Source organism: Thunnus albacares, chromosome 10 (assembly GCF_914725855.1).
Source record: "Thunnus albacares chromosome 10, fThuAlb1.1, whole genome shotgun sequence".
NCBI lineage: Eukaryota > Metazoa > Chordata > Actinopteri > Scombriformes > Scombridae > Thunnus > Thunnus albacares.
The window spans coordinates 162,784-179,634 of record NC_058115.1 but is presented as its reverse complement, the minus strand read 5'-3'; the positions used below and the strand labels follow the sequence as shown (position 1 = coordinate 179,634).

The window sequence follows — 16,851 nt, the reverse complement described above, 5'->3', positions numbered from 1 at the left end:
AGGCAACGCCACAGAGGTTAACTCATGTTTCAGAACAGTGCTGCTCAGAGGCTCTCAAACACTACTGATTTCTGAATTAATAGATATTTGGCGTTATTATTTGTATTGAAGAAAAACATTTTTTGGCCTGGTGAGGGTTTTCGTTGGCCTGGCGGCCTGCCAGGCCTGTACAATTATAGGAGAAACACTGCTAATTTTCACTAAAAATAAATACTGAAAAATGCTGGTGCTGTATACTGTTGTAAGGGAGAGCAGTGCTGCATCAGTAGCACGCTGAGGTGGACGAAAGAGTACAGTGATGAGATTGTATTTCAGATTTATTTTAGCTGATATGATCCATTAAACTGTGGCTTGATTGGCCCTGATTCGAGACATCTCTGGTTATTGTAAAACCAGTTTGACTGCAGAAACAAAGAGTATGAGGATATGTTTCCCACTATCAAATGTCAGTGTTAGGCAGTTGTAGGCCATGGTGTCTGTGCATATTGAAGGAATTTAAGCCAAATGCGGTGCTTGTTTTGTGGCAAAACATGTTTGCTGTGTGAGTACTAAATGCAGAAGGAGCAAAACTGTTGGGTATGGTTTAGTTGTGTATGAAGCAAATGTACATGATTGTTCTTGGATGAAGAAAAAGAATATGACTATGAGCGTGTTGGAAGCATGTCATACAGTGTGTTCAGATATTTTCCAGGATTTACATGGAGTGCTGTGCAGGGATGAGCACAAAGAAGCAGTGTTTTAGCAGTACAAGGGATGTAACAGTACAGTCAATTCATGGTTCGATTGATAGACTCAATTTTATGGCCCCTTAACTTCGTTAATTGCATCAGTCGAGAAACCCCTGAGTCGACTGGCATTTTGTCAGTCGAATCACTGCCTTTTTTTTCTCTTTAGGATAGCGCGATGCAGAGTTACTGTTTCCTTCTTCAACCCTGACGCTCTTAGCTCCAGTGTTGAATGTTAGGAAAGTCTGCTAAACTACTTTTAAACCAGACGCTGGCACAACCTCCTCTACCATTCAGTGTGATTGACTCTCACCTGACAGTGTTGTCAGCAGCCAGGCAAGAGAGATGCTATGTGGTGGAAGATTTTGTAACTGAACTAATACCAAGTTGCCCACTTTTTATTTCTCTGTGTGGAAATCTGATGTTTTCACAGCACAGATGATGAACAACAGCATTAAAACATGAGTCATGTTGGCTGTTAAAAGGAGTTAAGTGTGGGGGGACTGCTTTGCAGTTGTGCTAGTTAGTGCTGTAACTGGGAGGAGGGTTAGGAGGCTATATTGAAGAAAGAAACATTATTAATAGTGTTGAGTTTTTATGAGAACGAAAAAAAATATTCTCATGTGGTAGTGTTTATTGTGTTGTAAGAAAGTGTGTGTATATACAGTTCAGAAAGTATTCAGACCCCTTCATTTCTTCATTTTTTTTTTATGTTGCAGCCTCATGCTAAAATCGTTTAAATTCATTTTTTCCCTCATCAAGCTACACTCAATACCCCATAATGACAGTGAAAACAAAATTTTATTTGCAAATTAATTAAAAATGAAAAACTGAAATATTACAATGACATAAGTATTCAGACCCCTTGCTATGACACTTGAAATTTAGCCTTCCATTTCTCTTGATCATCTTTGAGATGTATCTACATCTTGATTGCAGTCCACCAGTGGTAAATTCAATTGATTGGGCATGATTTGGAAAGGAACACACCTGTCTATATAAGGTTTCACATCTGACAATGCATATCGAGGCAGAGATCTGGGGAAGGCTACAAAAAAATTCTGCTGCATGGAAGGTTACCAAGAGCGCAGTGGTCTCCATAATCCTTAAATGGAAGAAGTTTGGAACAACCAAGAGTCTTCCTAGAGCTGGCCGCCCAGGACAAGGGCCTTGATAACAGAGGTGACCAAGAATCTGATGGTCACTCTGGTTGAGCTCCAGAAATCCTCTGTGGAGATAGGAGAAACTACCAGAAGGACAACCGTCACTGCAACACTCCACCGATCTGGGCTTTATTGCAGGGTGGCCAGACAGAAGCCTCCCCTCAGTGGAAAGCTCACTTTGAGTTTGCAAAAAAGCACTTAAAGCACTCTCAGTCTGTGAGAAACAAGATTCTCACAGTCTGGTTTGATGACACCAAGATTGAACTGTTTGGCCTCAGTTCTAAGTGTCATGTTCGGAGGAAACCTGGCACCCCTCATCACCTGCCCAACACCATCCCAACAGTGAAGCATGGTGGTGGCCGGATCATGCTGTGGGGTTATTTTTCAGCGGCAGGGATTGGGGGACTGGTCAGGGTTGAGGGAAAGCTGAACGGAGCAAAGTACATAGATATCCTTAATGAAAACGTGATCCAAAGTGCACAGTGCCTCAGACTGGGCCGAAGGTTCACCAAGACAATGCAGGAGTGGCTTAGGAACAACTCTGTCAATCTCCTTGAGTGGCCCAGCCAGAGCCCTGACTTGAACCTGATCAAGCATCTCTGGAGAGACCTGAAAATGGCTGTCCACCGATGGTCCCCATTCAGCCTGACAGAGCTTGAGAGGATCTGCAGAGAAGAATGGCAGAAAATTCCTAAATCCAGGTGTGCAAAGCTTGTTGCGCCATAACCAGGAATACTCAAGGCTGTAACCACTGCCAAAGGTACTTCAAGTAAGTACTGAGTAAATGGTCTGAATACTTCTGTCAATGTGATATTTCATTTTTTCCTTTTTTAAAAATTTGCAAAAATGTCTTAACATTCTCTCTTCACCTTGTCATTAATGGGGTATTGTGTGTAGATTGATGAAGGGAAAAAATGAATTTAAACGATTCTAGCATGAGGCTGCAACATAAAATGTGAAGGGGTGTGAATACTTTCTGAATGCACTGTGTGTATGTATGTGTGTGTGTGCGTGCGCATATATGTATATATATTAATTACACACACACACATAGTTACTCACAACACGATAAACACTACCACATATGAGAAGTTGCATGAAACACAAGTCCATGACAAATTGAAATACTAACTAGGAAATTCTGCAATTTCTGAAGAAATTGTGTGTGAGAGCTGCCAGCTGCTGCTGCCACTGCAACAGCAATTTTTTAAAATTTTGTAGCACCACCTGCAGGTGAAATTGTCTTCACTACTACAGACTTGTTCGACATCCCCATCAATTCAACTTTGCTGAATTTGTTACCATAGAATATTATTAAAGATATATGGTACTTAATAAGTAGTATGGTGGTGTTTCACTAATGGCCACAAGGTGGGGCCAGCCAAAACATAAAACACTTAGTAACTGACCACATGGTGGCGCTGTTGGTCCCATTTTATTATATGTTAAGCATTTTCACATGGGACACCTGTCCATTAAGTTTGAACACTTAAGCACTTTCAGTTTTGGAGATATGAACTTTCAAACATTGCTCCCATAGACTTTCCATTATAAATTTTAATATAAGTAAATCCTTATCAAATTAAACTGGAATAAAAAATGCCCAGATAAGAATGTCCTTATGAAGATAAAAAACTTTGTTGGACTAGCACTCTCCAAACACCTTATCTGTTGTATACTGCAATTCACTTTTGAGTGTGTGCAATATGCGCATCATCACTTCTTGTTAAATATTGTGCAACAATATATCTTTACACCCCTAACTGACATCAGGACCTGATAAGTTCAAGGGTTGACATTGATGTGTTTAGAGTTAAATGATGCTGTTCACTATCTTAGTGTTGCTTCTGAACTGTATAATGCTTTAAAATGTATGCTTAGCAGGCACTTGCTCACATGTTATAGTTGAAGCCTGCCCTTGATTTTTAATGAGATAAGGTGAATTTTTGTGAATTCTTGCTTTAAAAATATATTGTTGGTCAGCCCATGCTGTCTCATATGCTTTCTTTACTCTTGGATTTTACCAGACTATCCATACATACTACAATTGTAACTCTCTGACTTGGGTTAGGATTGAGCTCAGCTGGTCTTGTGTGCTTACTTAGTAAAAGAGGTCTCAATAGATCCATCCATGTTTTAGATTTTGGGGTGCTCTGTGGAAAAGGAGCATGTATATTTAGTGATACATTGTCGGGAAGTTGGGACTGCCGTTGTTTGGGTTGTCCATGATGTAATTTCACAAGTACTTGTGGTTTTGCTCCAGTACAAGAATGTTTGTAAATTTTTAATTTGTTGGTTTCTAAAATGCTAATGAGCTCTGCAATAAACAACCACATTATTTCACAACTAACTTTATGCCAGGAGTGTGTTACAGCCTTCTTTGTTAGCAGATACTCTATATGCATTCTTTGTTTTTCTAGTGGAAAAGGGACAACCTTGGTCTCTCTACCATCTGCTGCCCCAATCCCCCTCTCCCCAAGGTCTTTTCTGAGCCGTGGTGTTGCCTGTCTGCACTGGCCTTCATTGTCACTGTCAGACATGATATTGAAGTTTCAACATCTCTACGTTTCCATAGACACTTTTGGCTTCTTGTTGTACAGGGTTGATCTTTCCATGGTTGTCCTGACAGAAGAAAATCACAGTCTTGTGGTTTCTTCTAGACTGATGGCCAGAATGATCATATCTGTACCACAAAGATTTAAAGTGGATTTCTTTGCCTGTGTAGGTCCAGCCTTGGATGTACAGAAGGAGGTGCCTATCCTAGCTGTACAGGACTCTGTTAGTTGTATCAAAGGGAGCAAACCATGTGGGTGCAACCAGAAGTGCCTGTTGTACTCATGCTAACTGTGACTGAAGGTGGATAGAGGCTGTGTGATTTTGACCCCTGCCCCTCTACTGTCTGCCCTAGTGTTTAGACTCGTCAGTGGGGAAGAGGAAAAGAAGCTTGGCTGTTAGCTCTTCTCAGGACCCATCTTTCTCAGGATTAAACCAGGTGTGACCTTTACCACAACACCAGCTGCCTCACAACAGCAGTTGTCGCTTTGCAATCATACCTAACTACACAGGTTTATAGTGAATCAGACCACCAGCACCCATCTTGCATTCATAATACCCAATATATGTACTCCTCCACCAAGTGTGCACTTCATTATAGTGGGAGAGGAAAGCAAACTTTCCATTAGCATTGCATAGGGAGTAGCTATTGTTCCTATTTGTTGAAACAAGGGGTCCCAGCCCCTCTTATCCTGGCTCAGATGGCCTCTTACCTATGTTAAAGGCCAGTTCCGGTCTCTTTCATGTGATGTTTGGCCTATTAGTAGTGAAAGCATTCGTCTAAGTGGAATGCAAGGATTCTTTCTGTAGTAATTTATATTGAGCCAAAATCAAACCTGATCTCAGGGTTAAGGTAGTATTGAACCTGATTTAATATGATCCTATATTGTTAGATGGCAGGCTTGCTGGCTAAGACTTAATAAAATGTCACCCAGAACTGACTTTTCTTAGCAATTGTACTGATAAATGCAAAAGCAGCATGTGAAAGGACAGAAAAGCTATTGTGCTGAGAATGAGGAGGCAGAAGCTGTGATTAAACATAGAAGCAGCTTCTGGAACCTTATTGTAATATTAATAATTGCAAACCTTCTATTCTTTCATGAAGTCCCAACTGAGCTGAAAGATGCATATTAGAAAAAATCAAGCTATTGATAAAATGTTTGGTAATATTACAAAGTAAACAATCAGTCACTAATATTTATTTTTAAAATGCCAAGCAAGCTTGTCACATACAAGCCGGTAAAAGGACTCAGGCCAATAATATTCAAACTAATTTAAACCTGGTTGTTTGTGTAAAATGTGTGTCCAGCTTGTGAATATGATGCTTCAAATTCAAATGATTTTTAAGTGGGTGAGTCACAGCCATTACATACAAACATGGCTGAAAATATTGGTATTCGTCCACCTTTTTTTAAAAAAAAAAAAGTGTCAATTTTCTCTATATTAAGTTGAGATTGACAGAAGTATATGGTATCCATCATTCTTTATTTCACATTGAATATAACTGAAACTTTGCTTTTGATTTACAACTTAACTTACTATTCCAAATGATAAAACAAATAAATGGCATGACTAAAAATATTGGTACCCTTAACTTAATGTTTGTAGCACATCCTTTGGAGGCAGTAACTGCAATCAAGCGCTTTCTGTAACTCTAAATAAGGTTTCTACACTTCTCCACTGATAGTTTAGCCAACTCTTCTTGAGCAAACTGCTCCAGTTCTCTCAGGTTTGATGGGTGCCATCACCCAATTGCAAGTTTCAGCTCTTTCCACAGATCATCCACTCTTGGGTGCTTTTTGATGTTGTTTGGGGTCATTATCCTGCTGGAAGATCCATGACCTGCGACTAAGACACAGCTTTCTGACACTGGGCTGTGTTCTGATTTCATTGTACCCTGCATAGATTCAAGGCACCTAGTGCCTGAGTCAGCAAGGTAATGCCAAAACATCACTGAGCCTCCTCCATGTTTCATGGTAGGCATGGAGTTCTTTTCTTTGAAGGCTTCACTTTTTTCTTCTGTAAACATAGGGTTGGTGTGATTTACAAAAATCTTTTGTAATCTTATTTTGTTTCATCTGTCTAAAAGCACTTTCTCCCAGAAGGACTGTGGCTTGTAAACATACATTTTGGCAAAGTCCAGTCTGGCTTTTTGTGTCTTCCTCCTGGAAGTGGCGTCTTCCTGGGTCTTCTACCATGGAGCCCTTTTTCATTTAGAGAGCAATGGATGGTGCGACTCGAAACTATTGTACCTTGAACTTGAAGATCAGCTTGGATCTGTATTGAGATTTTCCTTGGTTCGTTCTCGACCATTTGAGCAACCCTTCTGTTCAATTTTGGGCCAATTTTCCTCCTGCAACCACATATAGAGATTAAGGCAGTTCCATGGGCCTTAATCTTATTAATAATATTGGCAACAGTGGTCAGAGGAACGTCAAGCTCTTTGGAGATGGTTTTGTAACCTTTACGTTGACCGTGCTTGCCCATTACCTTTTTTCTAATCTCTTCAGACCACTCACTACTACTTCTGTTTTCCATGTTCAGTGTAATGCACACAGTGGTACAAAACAGCAGAGTGACTTTGTCCTTTTAAACTGGCTGCATGATTGATTATAATATTGAAAACACTTGTGATATTAATTAAAACATAATAGTCTGCTTAAGTATCATTACAAATCAATTATTTCTTACAACTTCTCAAGGGTACCAATAATTTTGTCCAGGCTATTTTAGAATGTCTTTGTAGAAGAAGCATAAATTCAGTTATTTTCACAACTTTTTTTTGTTTTGTTCCACTGCAAACCAAACATAGACACACACTGATAAGAAAAGATCTTTTAATTTCAACACTGCTCAGGATTAATGGTGCATTATTTAAATAAAATGGAAGGGTACCAATAATTTCGGCCAAGTCTAAAGATGAAAGCAGTCTTGCAAAGAGAAGAAGCTTAACTACTTTGAAGCTGTCACTTTCCTATGTGAAAAAACAGTTTGTCTATTTTCTTCAATCCACAATCAACCCACCTAAACCAAGGCACCAGTATGCTTCATGTGAAAATGCTCAGTAGCGGCCTGTTTATTACAAAAAAAGTTCAATTTAAATGGAATGTTAAACTTTGGTGATGGTTCTGCGACATACCCTACCATAATAGGGTATGTCAGGCCAATGTAAATATCACATATCACAAGGAAGGTAGGAATTAGCCTTTGACACTGGCTACGGCTGCTTCTCCCTCCCAAACATGGATTGATAAGTTTCTGTTTGGATTCTATCTTACTAAATTTTTTCAATCTGTAAAGTTTTAACTGGATTTTCTGCTTTTTAATTTGTTTTTGTTTGAAATTTACTGGTGTGGTGCATGATTTGTTGGTGAAATTGTGCAAATGAAGGTAACCATTGGCAGCACTTTCAAGACATCTTAGCAAGCCTAATTTATACAAACTAGAAAGCTTAACTCCCTTCAGGGCTTTGAACTAGCTGCAAGTGTCTCATTTAAAATTCAGACAGGTAAACATTTTCCTGAACCAGCTAGCATAATTAACGATTAATTTGAAATGATAATGGACTGATGAGTATAATGATATGCTTAAGGTGTACTATGGAGGAGGTGCACCTAAAATCTCACAAATGCTGCTTTCATAAATGTACCATAATTTCAAGACACATTATGTGTAAGTTGATTGTCCATATTGTCTGGTACGGTCACATTTGGTCCTTATCATGTTATAGTGTATATGGATATGGAATTTCCATCTATTGTGTAAAGTTGCTTTATGATAAGTTTTTCATAGTGGTGGTAGTTTTTCAATGGGGTTTCTTTGTGAGAATGCATAGAGTTTGGTGTTGGGGGACTTATCGACTTCTGTTTCACTTCAGTTCGTGTTCCCTTTCAAGTACATGTTAAGGTTGTAAATTAACTGTTCTTTTATTAAAGGACCTTAATGTAGGACATATTTTGTTATCTATACCACTTATATGTACTGACAACATGGCAGACGTTTGTGTGACAGATTGCTTTTATGAGACATTACCTTCCTGTGGCTTTAATCAGGTAAAAGATGATGAAAACAATCACTAAATGTACCAGTTCTAGAGATCTTGTTGACATGACATTGTACCACACAGTTTTTTTTTGTTTGTTTTTTAAGCAGTTTTAGTAGCATAAAACATGGAATATGGTGTGTCGATTAATCTTAAACTGAGTTTGAACTGGTTGAACTGACAGACTCCCACTACATAGGTGCATTCTCAGGACTGAAATTACATCAGTAAAATGTTGCTTTTTACTACTCTGGCAAACACTGACCATGGATGGTTTGCCCACAGGGCTTGTCTTTACTATTGAGAAAGTATACAGCTGGAGGAGGTGAGACAGAAGAACATGAATGCAGAGCCATCTGCCTGTCATTTTGCACCCTGTTGAACTCTTTTCTGCTGAATTGGATACACTTGCTTTTGGTTTCAGAATCCATATTATTGCTATTTTTGGCCTAGAAACCCAGACTTTCCTGGTTGGCTGTTGTTCAGATAAGCAGTCAGCACATAGGCATGGTGAGTTTGTGATGGTCTAGTTTTAGTGTGTCTTTTGGTCTGCTTGTTGGTGAAGTTTTCAACTTGTGCATGGTCACTGAGTATACATACCTTGGATTTTTACTGTGCTTTATCTTCTGAATCATTAAGAATTACAGATGATGCCACCATTATTTGGTAGGGGGGAAAATCTGACTCTGCAACAGATACCTGTGTAACACAACTTCTCAAAGTTAATCTCAGTGGCATAATTGTCAACAAAAGGGCAAAGTGATGAACAGCATAGGTTTAGGAAAGCAGACGCTTAATTAGTCACTGAATACATTATTGGAAAGTGAAACTGGGCAACTTGATGTTGTGTTGAATGCCAAACTGAGCAATCTTAGTCAATCATACAATGGATCAGCACAGTGATAACTCTAATCCACTGCAGAATCTGTTATATGCAAAAATATTGTATCATTTAAAAAGGGTATTTGAGTATGGCAAGTGTAGACTGTGTTCTCACAGCCTAATGACAACAACATAGTGTTAATAGAATAATGAAACTTAAATTTGTTTTACTTTTTTTTTGTTGTTTTTTATATCTTAGAAGGTGCCTTACGTATAAAAGGAAAACTCTGCATATCATATTGTACAATAATACAGTGAAGGTAAATATGTGTCTGATACAGCTTCCACAGAACACATCTGGACGTTGGTTAGTTTTACTGTGATGTAAGATGACTGTTGCTACATTGGGACAGTCAGAAGAGACTTAATTTTTTAGGGACATAGTTGTTAATATGACACTTTATCCCTGTGCATGTTTATGTTGTCACAAGGACCTCAATCCAGTGTAATATTTTTTGACATTTGTGTTTTACCACAGGACTCATGAAACCCAACAGATGTCAGCTAATTTTCAGAGTTTAAAATTAAGAAAATATGTTGAAGTAATGTTGTGCGTTGTCATTTCTGACTTACCTTTTAGATAATTATCATTATTCTGTGGGGTGTCACTGACAGACAACCATCATGTGTTCTCTCTTTCTCTATCAGTTGTTCCTTATTGACTTTGGTTTGGCGAAGAAGTACCGAGACAACCGAACACGACAGCACATCCCCTACAGAGAAGACAAGAACCTGACTGGCACAGCACGCTATGCCTCCATCAATGCACACCTGGGCATTGAACAGAGGTCTGTGCACATACATACACACAAACATATTTTATTCTCAAAGATAACTTTCAAAGAAAACAAGTTTGCCTTTTTAGAAGTAAGCACATTTTACTTATTAGCTTCTACAATGAAGCTAATGAGTAAAATGTGTTTTGGTCTTGGCATTTGAAAACATGGGAGCTGGTTTCTCGGGTTGAGCAGAGCAACCCAAGAAGGACTTGAGTTGACTTTTAGATGAATATGTTGAAGTTGCAGCCTGTCCTGGTCTTGCAAACACAGGTATAACCAGCCTTTCAAAGTTTTCAATTTCCATGACAGTAATAAATGTAATATCTATTATACATTATTTTTTATTATGTGGAGAGGCAGTGTTGGCCCGCTTCTGTAATTAACAACTGACATTATTGGTTTGTCCAGTCGCCGTGATGACATGGAGTCACTAGGTTATGTGCTGATGTACTTCAACAGAACCAGTCTGCCATGGCAGGGATTAAAGGTATGAAAATATAACTTGCCTTCATCTATATCTGTTCTTAAACTATATTTTATATTGTCTTTTTGCATGTTGCTTTTTTTAAAGGGGACCTTTTTATGCTATTTTCCAACTCTATATTTTTATTCTGGGACTCCACTAGCATTACATGATTCACATATCAAAAACTCCTTATTTGTCTTATGGAGCCCCTAAATTAAGCGTCTTTCTTCTAACGGGCAGTCTTAGCTCCTGATGAGCTGACTCTGTTTTGATTGGCCAGCTTTCCATAAGCCTGCTGAGGGCCAGCCGTATCAGTCGTGTTAAGTCACCGTCAATGTAAACCCAACATATCCTGCTTCACTGCTTCATATTAAAAGCTTTTAAATGACTAAATAAAGGGAGACCTTTATTGTGAAGAATTTACAAGAAATGAAACATGTTCCTCACTCAATTAACAGAGCTTCATTAGCAATGCTAAAAACTGGGCGACACAACAACATCTGGAGATATTTGGAGCTCCTAGTTCAGCGGATCAATTAGAAATAATGCAGGGAGGAATAGTACAAGCAGAAGTCATGGCTCGGTGTGGCTACCCCTAAAACAATGGAAAAATGCCATAATGTTAGCGGAGCGGAGCAGTGAACTTGCGCACTGTGCGTCCAGCAGCTGACCATATAAAGAAATCCCTTTTAAGTTGCAATACACAACATTCAGCCACAAGATGTTGCACTACAGTGCTTACATCTAACAACTAAAGCGGTCCTTGAATCGATAGCTCAAACTGTCAAACTAGGCAGTGCTAATTAAGTATGGATCAAGATTCTGTTGCATTGCCTTTTTCTGACCTCAAACACTCTCAGAAGCATTTTTTAGTGTACTGTTTAGCTGTAATTTGGGAAAGTTTGTGACGCGGCCACCATCTTGGAAACGGATGTGGAGGACACAGAGGGACTCACATACACACTTGCATTCACACTAACATTCGTGCATGGTGGGACCAGCTACCAAAACAAAGAACAGAGAAGGGCAGATAACAACACACAGAGGAAGTGTGACTTCATTCACTGCTCAGGTCGCCATTACTCCACTATGTCCTTACATAGCAAATAGTTGTTTGCTGACATCAAGTGAGGCTGAATGTCATTTATTGCACCTCAAGAGCCAACGTCTGCTCGGGCTGAAAGTAGAAAAAACTATCGGAAACTGATACTTGAGAGCAGTCTGAAGCTGGTGCTTTTTGCTTACAGATAGGAATGTCAACAGTTAACGGATGAGAATATTTTTGACAGGTTATGCAAGTTGGTCTATAAGTTAATTTGCGTACACACTCAGCTAACAGCTAGACAATTACATGTTCACAACATCAGATTCTTTTTGAATAGAGAAAGGACCGTGTATAATTGACTTCTACATGGAGTGTTACACTATGGGTTGTTTGTAGCATAGGCTAGCGAGTGTCTTAAAGTCTGTTTATAGTGAGTGTGTTAGTCAGTCAGCACTTAAAGTGTTAGTCCAGTTAAACCTGCAGGAGTTTCTGAAGGCTCGTGTAACGTGTTTTTCTGCCACGGAGGAAATGCATTCATGACAAGTGAAAATGAGTCCACAGTGTCTTCGGACATCTCTACTGCAGAAACGGAACATGTCAAGCTGCCAAATACCACTGTGACAGATAAGGATCTCAAAAAGACAAACAGGCAGTCGTATAAATGCTAACCAGAGAAAATAATTTTTTACCGCTTCCAAGAGAGTATGTGAGTAACATTATGTAACTATACTATGATGTGAGTTATATTCAAAAAGTAACTTTATTTTTCCAAAAACAGCTGTTGGAAAAGGTGGTCATTTTATAATCAGGGTCGCCTTATATTCTTATCATTTATATTCATATGCCATCAAGATCAAGAGCTACTGTGATTAAACACATTGAAAAACACTTTGAGGGGAAGAAGGATGAGCTTAAAGTCAAGCTAATGTAAGCTTTTACCACCTATTGCTGGACAGCTCTCAAAAACGAAAGCTACGTCACAACTAAAAATTAACTGGTAGGTTACCGGTTAATGGATGTCGGTCTGTCAAACAAAATTACCTGAAACTGACGTTCCTAATTACAGAGATTACTTCTACATACGTTTACCTCATTACTTGCCATTTTAGCCATGATTAATAGGAACATCTATCTATTTTTCTGTCTATCTATCTACATATGTATATGTGTGTGTGTATATTGTTTCAGAGGCCATACGCTTATAGTAGCATTATTAATGCTGTAATCTATGTTATTAATCTATATATGTAATTGTAATCTATGTTGTTCAGGCTGCCACAAAGAAGCAAAAGTATGAGAAGATCTCAGAGAAGAAGATGTCCACCCCTGTTGAGGTCCTCTGTAAGGTAAGACCATGTTCAACATGGGCACTGGTGAAAGTTATCTTACTATACGTACACAACTTACGATATGAATGCATGTTTCTAGGGTTTTCCAGCAGAGTTTGCCATGTATCTGAACTACTGCCGTGGCTTGCGCTTTGAGGAGGCTCCAGACTACATGTACCTGCGCCAACTGTTCCGCATCCTCTTCAGGTATACACACATACACATATCTAGGGACAAAGGACATAATGTGTTTTATGTTCACACCTTAGTTTCAAATAAGCACTGATTCAGATCATCTGTACCACTCGCGATAAAATCTGAAGCAATATGGCCCCCACCCTCCCCCAGGCATGTGCACATGATACAAGCGCAAAGTTAGTATCTGTGAGCGGAAAACCATCCTTGTGAGTGAGCATTTCTGCTATGCGAGCACACAACAGTATCTGCGAGCAGAAAAGCATCCTTGCAAGAGAGCATTTCTGCTCTTCATGCACAAAAATACGGTCCCGTGAGCACAGAGCTGCAAGCTCGACCTTTCCTTTGTGCTTGCAACTGGTTAAGGCTCGGTCGTTATGTTGACTTTTGAGACTTTGGAGGCGACAATGAAAAATACAGTCCACTCCTCTGATTGGTCACACTTTGAATACTGACCATGACCTTTGATTAGCTGTTTTGGTTTGATCATTAGGCTGTATTCAGACCAAATATGGCAGTGGGGTGAAGACACCAGTCCTCCCATTCATTCAAATAGGGGTAGTGCGTTTCGTCTGCAGCCATTTTGGCCGCTGCGGTGCCGCACTGGGCTGCGGCTGGAAAGAGTCAACTTTTGGAGAAACACAACCTGACGTCACCACGGCTGTAGGCTGCAGTGGCCAATCACAGCTGGAGATCAGACTGATCAGAACTTTAAACTCTGCCATGAGGGAGCACAAAGACACTACTAGGAGGAGGGGAGGACATTTCTCTTCTCGTGTCAGCTTCTTGACACATCTTAAAAAAGATGAGAGAAAAAGAGAGAGCTGAGAGCACCAGCGGGAGAGAGAAAGAGAGCAGCTGTGGTCAAGCAAGCTAGAGCGTGAATGAAGAGAGGGAGCTCTGGTAGCGAGAAAGCTACCAGATCAATAAAATGTTATTTTCCGATTGTTTCACAGCGGTTGTGTTCTAGAGCACAAATAAACACGCCCTCAACCCCCCACACCTCCACTCGACCCTGCGGCTGAACGCTGCACCACCTGATTTGGTCTGAATATAGCCTTACACAGTCGAAGATAGGCAGTTGCCTGAAAGAACAAAGGCAAATATAAATGATATTTAGCAGCTGGACGAATACATGTACCATTACAACCCTACTTCCTACTATTCTTTCAACCTTCCTTCCCTTCCTTCCTGTCTGACTGTTCCCTCTCTCCTTCTTGTGCTTCTTTTCCTCTGCCTTTGTTTTCCTTGCTTCTTTCCTGTTCATGTCCCTGTGTCCGTCTTTAATCCATAATGTGTTTCTGTGTGTTTTAGAACTCTGAACCACCAGTATGACTACACATTTGACTGGACCATGCTGAAACAGAAAGCAGCCCAGCAGGGGGCGTCCTCCGGGGGCCAGGGCCAGCAGGCACAAACCCCCACAGGCAAGCAAACTGACAAACCCAAGCCTAACATGAAAGGTTAGTAGCAAACAGCCAAGCGACGTTTTTTACAGACGCCAATTGCTCATATATTCATTCAGTTTTGTATTTAGGACTATTACTTATTGTTTTATTCCCCAACCCACACCCCAGTGCCCCTTTTTTAAAGAATAAAAACACCAAATTGGAAATCAAAAGCCAAAAAGCTAATTATTCTTGTTGGAATGATGAAGCCAAACACCAGTTTGAGGAGGCACCCTAAAAGCACAGAAAATCCTAAATCAAATTGATACAATTGGTCTGTCTTGCAGAAGCAAAGACGTCCTTGGGCAATTTGACTACTAACTTTGCTGCCATGCTATTCTATTCCTTTGTTGGGGCTGGACAATGGGCTCTCTTCACTGTGACACTGTATTAATGCTGACCAACTCATTCTGATGACACACCTCTGAATTTTCTGCAGTCTGTCTCCATCAGCCTTCCCTCTTTAAACTAGATAATGTTAAAAATATCTTCATATTTTTTATCTCTCCTTCCATAACATTTGTTTTCGTGTGCTATTTTACTGTGACATTAATAATCTTCATCTGGTTGTTAAGATGGAGACCAGGTGTGGCTCATTAGGAACAATAACCAGAGCAATATTGGTCTTTCCAGAGTGGACTAAAGGGTATGTAAGTGATGTCACTGAATGCAGAAGTTGCCACGGTCACTTCCCTGAGTGGCAAACATGAAGTCTTTTCTACCATGGTGCATTCACATGGGAAACAAAAAGATTGGAAAACAGTGCTAAAATGGTTGTGTAAGAGCTGTTGTGTAATCGACTTCACAGTCGCACTCAGAAAGAATTCAAAAACAAGTTCTGACAGCTAAATAGAAAAGAGACAACTTGAATCGAGATTTTAAGAATCTATGTAACAAAATACATGATTTTCTGAATGAAATGTATAAAAAAAAAAAAAAAAGTAAATATTTTACAAGCACGTTCTCAGTTAAACAGGAAATCCTTTGAGGTCATTGTTATTTTGAACAGGGTGACAAATCCTGTTTAAGACACAACCAGCCATCTACATTTCTCCAGGCTTGAGTATGTAACATTTCTTCGTCAGTTTTGATGAACCTCAGTGTCTGCCCACACGTCACTGTCTACAGAAGACATGTTTTAAGATATAAAAGTACTCAGCTTTGACTAATTTGTCTGTTTTATGTAGCTTAGATACTCATAGGGCTGGGTAATGTCACCTCAAATCAATATTATGTTAAATTGTTACATTTACTTTGGTAAAAAAATATATAATTAATAATAATTATATCTCATTACACACACCTGTGCACAAGATTCTCCACCCTCACAGTGGATCTTTTTATTAATTCTTCCTCTACTTTTTTTAATTCTTCATACTGAATAAAAAACAGAAAATCATGGGTTATGACAGGACAAACATTTAACATTCAGTACACATTCAACACTTTATGGCTTTGGACATGCGCTGTTAAGTCCAGTTGAATCGTACTCTGGTTTGTTTTCTCCCTTGGTGCGATTGTGGTGGGGAATGGGATGCGACCCCAAGTACTATGCGTACTCTGCAAGTTTGAGCTAAGTGCTTCGCATGCGGATAAGTGAAACCAGCAGTTTCTAGTAAATAGCCAGAGACTAACGCAACAAAATTGCGAACATTACTTCCTGTGTTAATGTTCTTGCTCTTGCTCCAGGCTCATCTGACCAATCAGCGGAGTGAACATTCTTGCGTGGGTTGTAGTGATGCATTTTGGTTTGCATGGATTTTTCTGTGTGAAAAGAAGCTGAACCAAGAAGAAAATGCACCAAGTTTACTGACTTATCCACTGATTCGAACCAGAACAGGAAAGTCAAAGTAAAATGGGCTCTGTTTAAAATCTGTTGTGACTATGAAGGCAAGTAATATAAATATATTTGAATAACACTTGAATGACTTCTGTTATCTCAGTATTCTATCAGCAGAATATTTCATGGTATAGTGATATTTCAACAAAACGTTGTGTGAGACTGCTTCATCTGACACAACCTACTTAATCTCCAGACTATGGTCAGGCAGCACAGGGGAGACTGCTTCACTTTTATGGGGCAAAGTTGTAGCTAATGTCAGGGATAACCATATCACTGTCCTCAGTTACTGATAAACAAAACTCAAGAACTATGTTTGGTTCTAGAGTAGCTGTAGCATTTATTTTCTGACAAATTAGCTCATACTGAACTGTTCCACTCATGG

The 16,851-nt window shown here is 39.5% G+C and overlaps 1 protein-coding gene across 5 annotated transcripts in view; it reads left to right on the top strand.

The window, feature by feature from the left end:
• Window positions 1–16,851, top strand: part of csnk1a1 (casein kinase 1, alpha 1) — a 52,645-nt gene that overhangs the window by 22,905 nt on the left and 12,889 nt on the right. For 2 of the 5 annotated variants that reach the window (XM_044363882.1, XM_044363886.1), the window contains exons 5-10: window positions 4,797–4,880; window positions 10,014–10,153; window positions 10,553–10,631; window positions 12,927–13,001; window positions 13,084–13,190; window positions 14,493–14,641. In XM_044363882.1, coding sequence (XP_044219817.1) covers window positions 4,797–4,880; window positions 10,014–10,153; window positions 10,553–10,631; window positions 12,927–13,001; window positions 13,084–13,190; window positions 14,493–14,641 — 634 coding nt within the window. Of the gene's footprint in view, window positions 1–4,796; window positions 4,881–10,013; window positions 10,154–10,552; window positions 10,632–12,926; window positions 13,002–13,083; window positions 13,191–14,492; window positions 14,647–16,851 lie in introns of those variants that run through there. The other 3 variants (XM_044363884.1, XM_044363883.1, XM_044363885.1) reach the window with 3 other exon arrangements.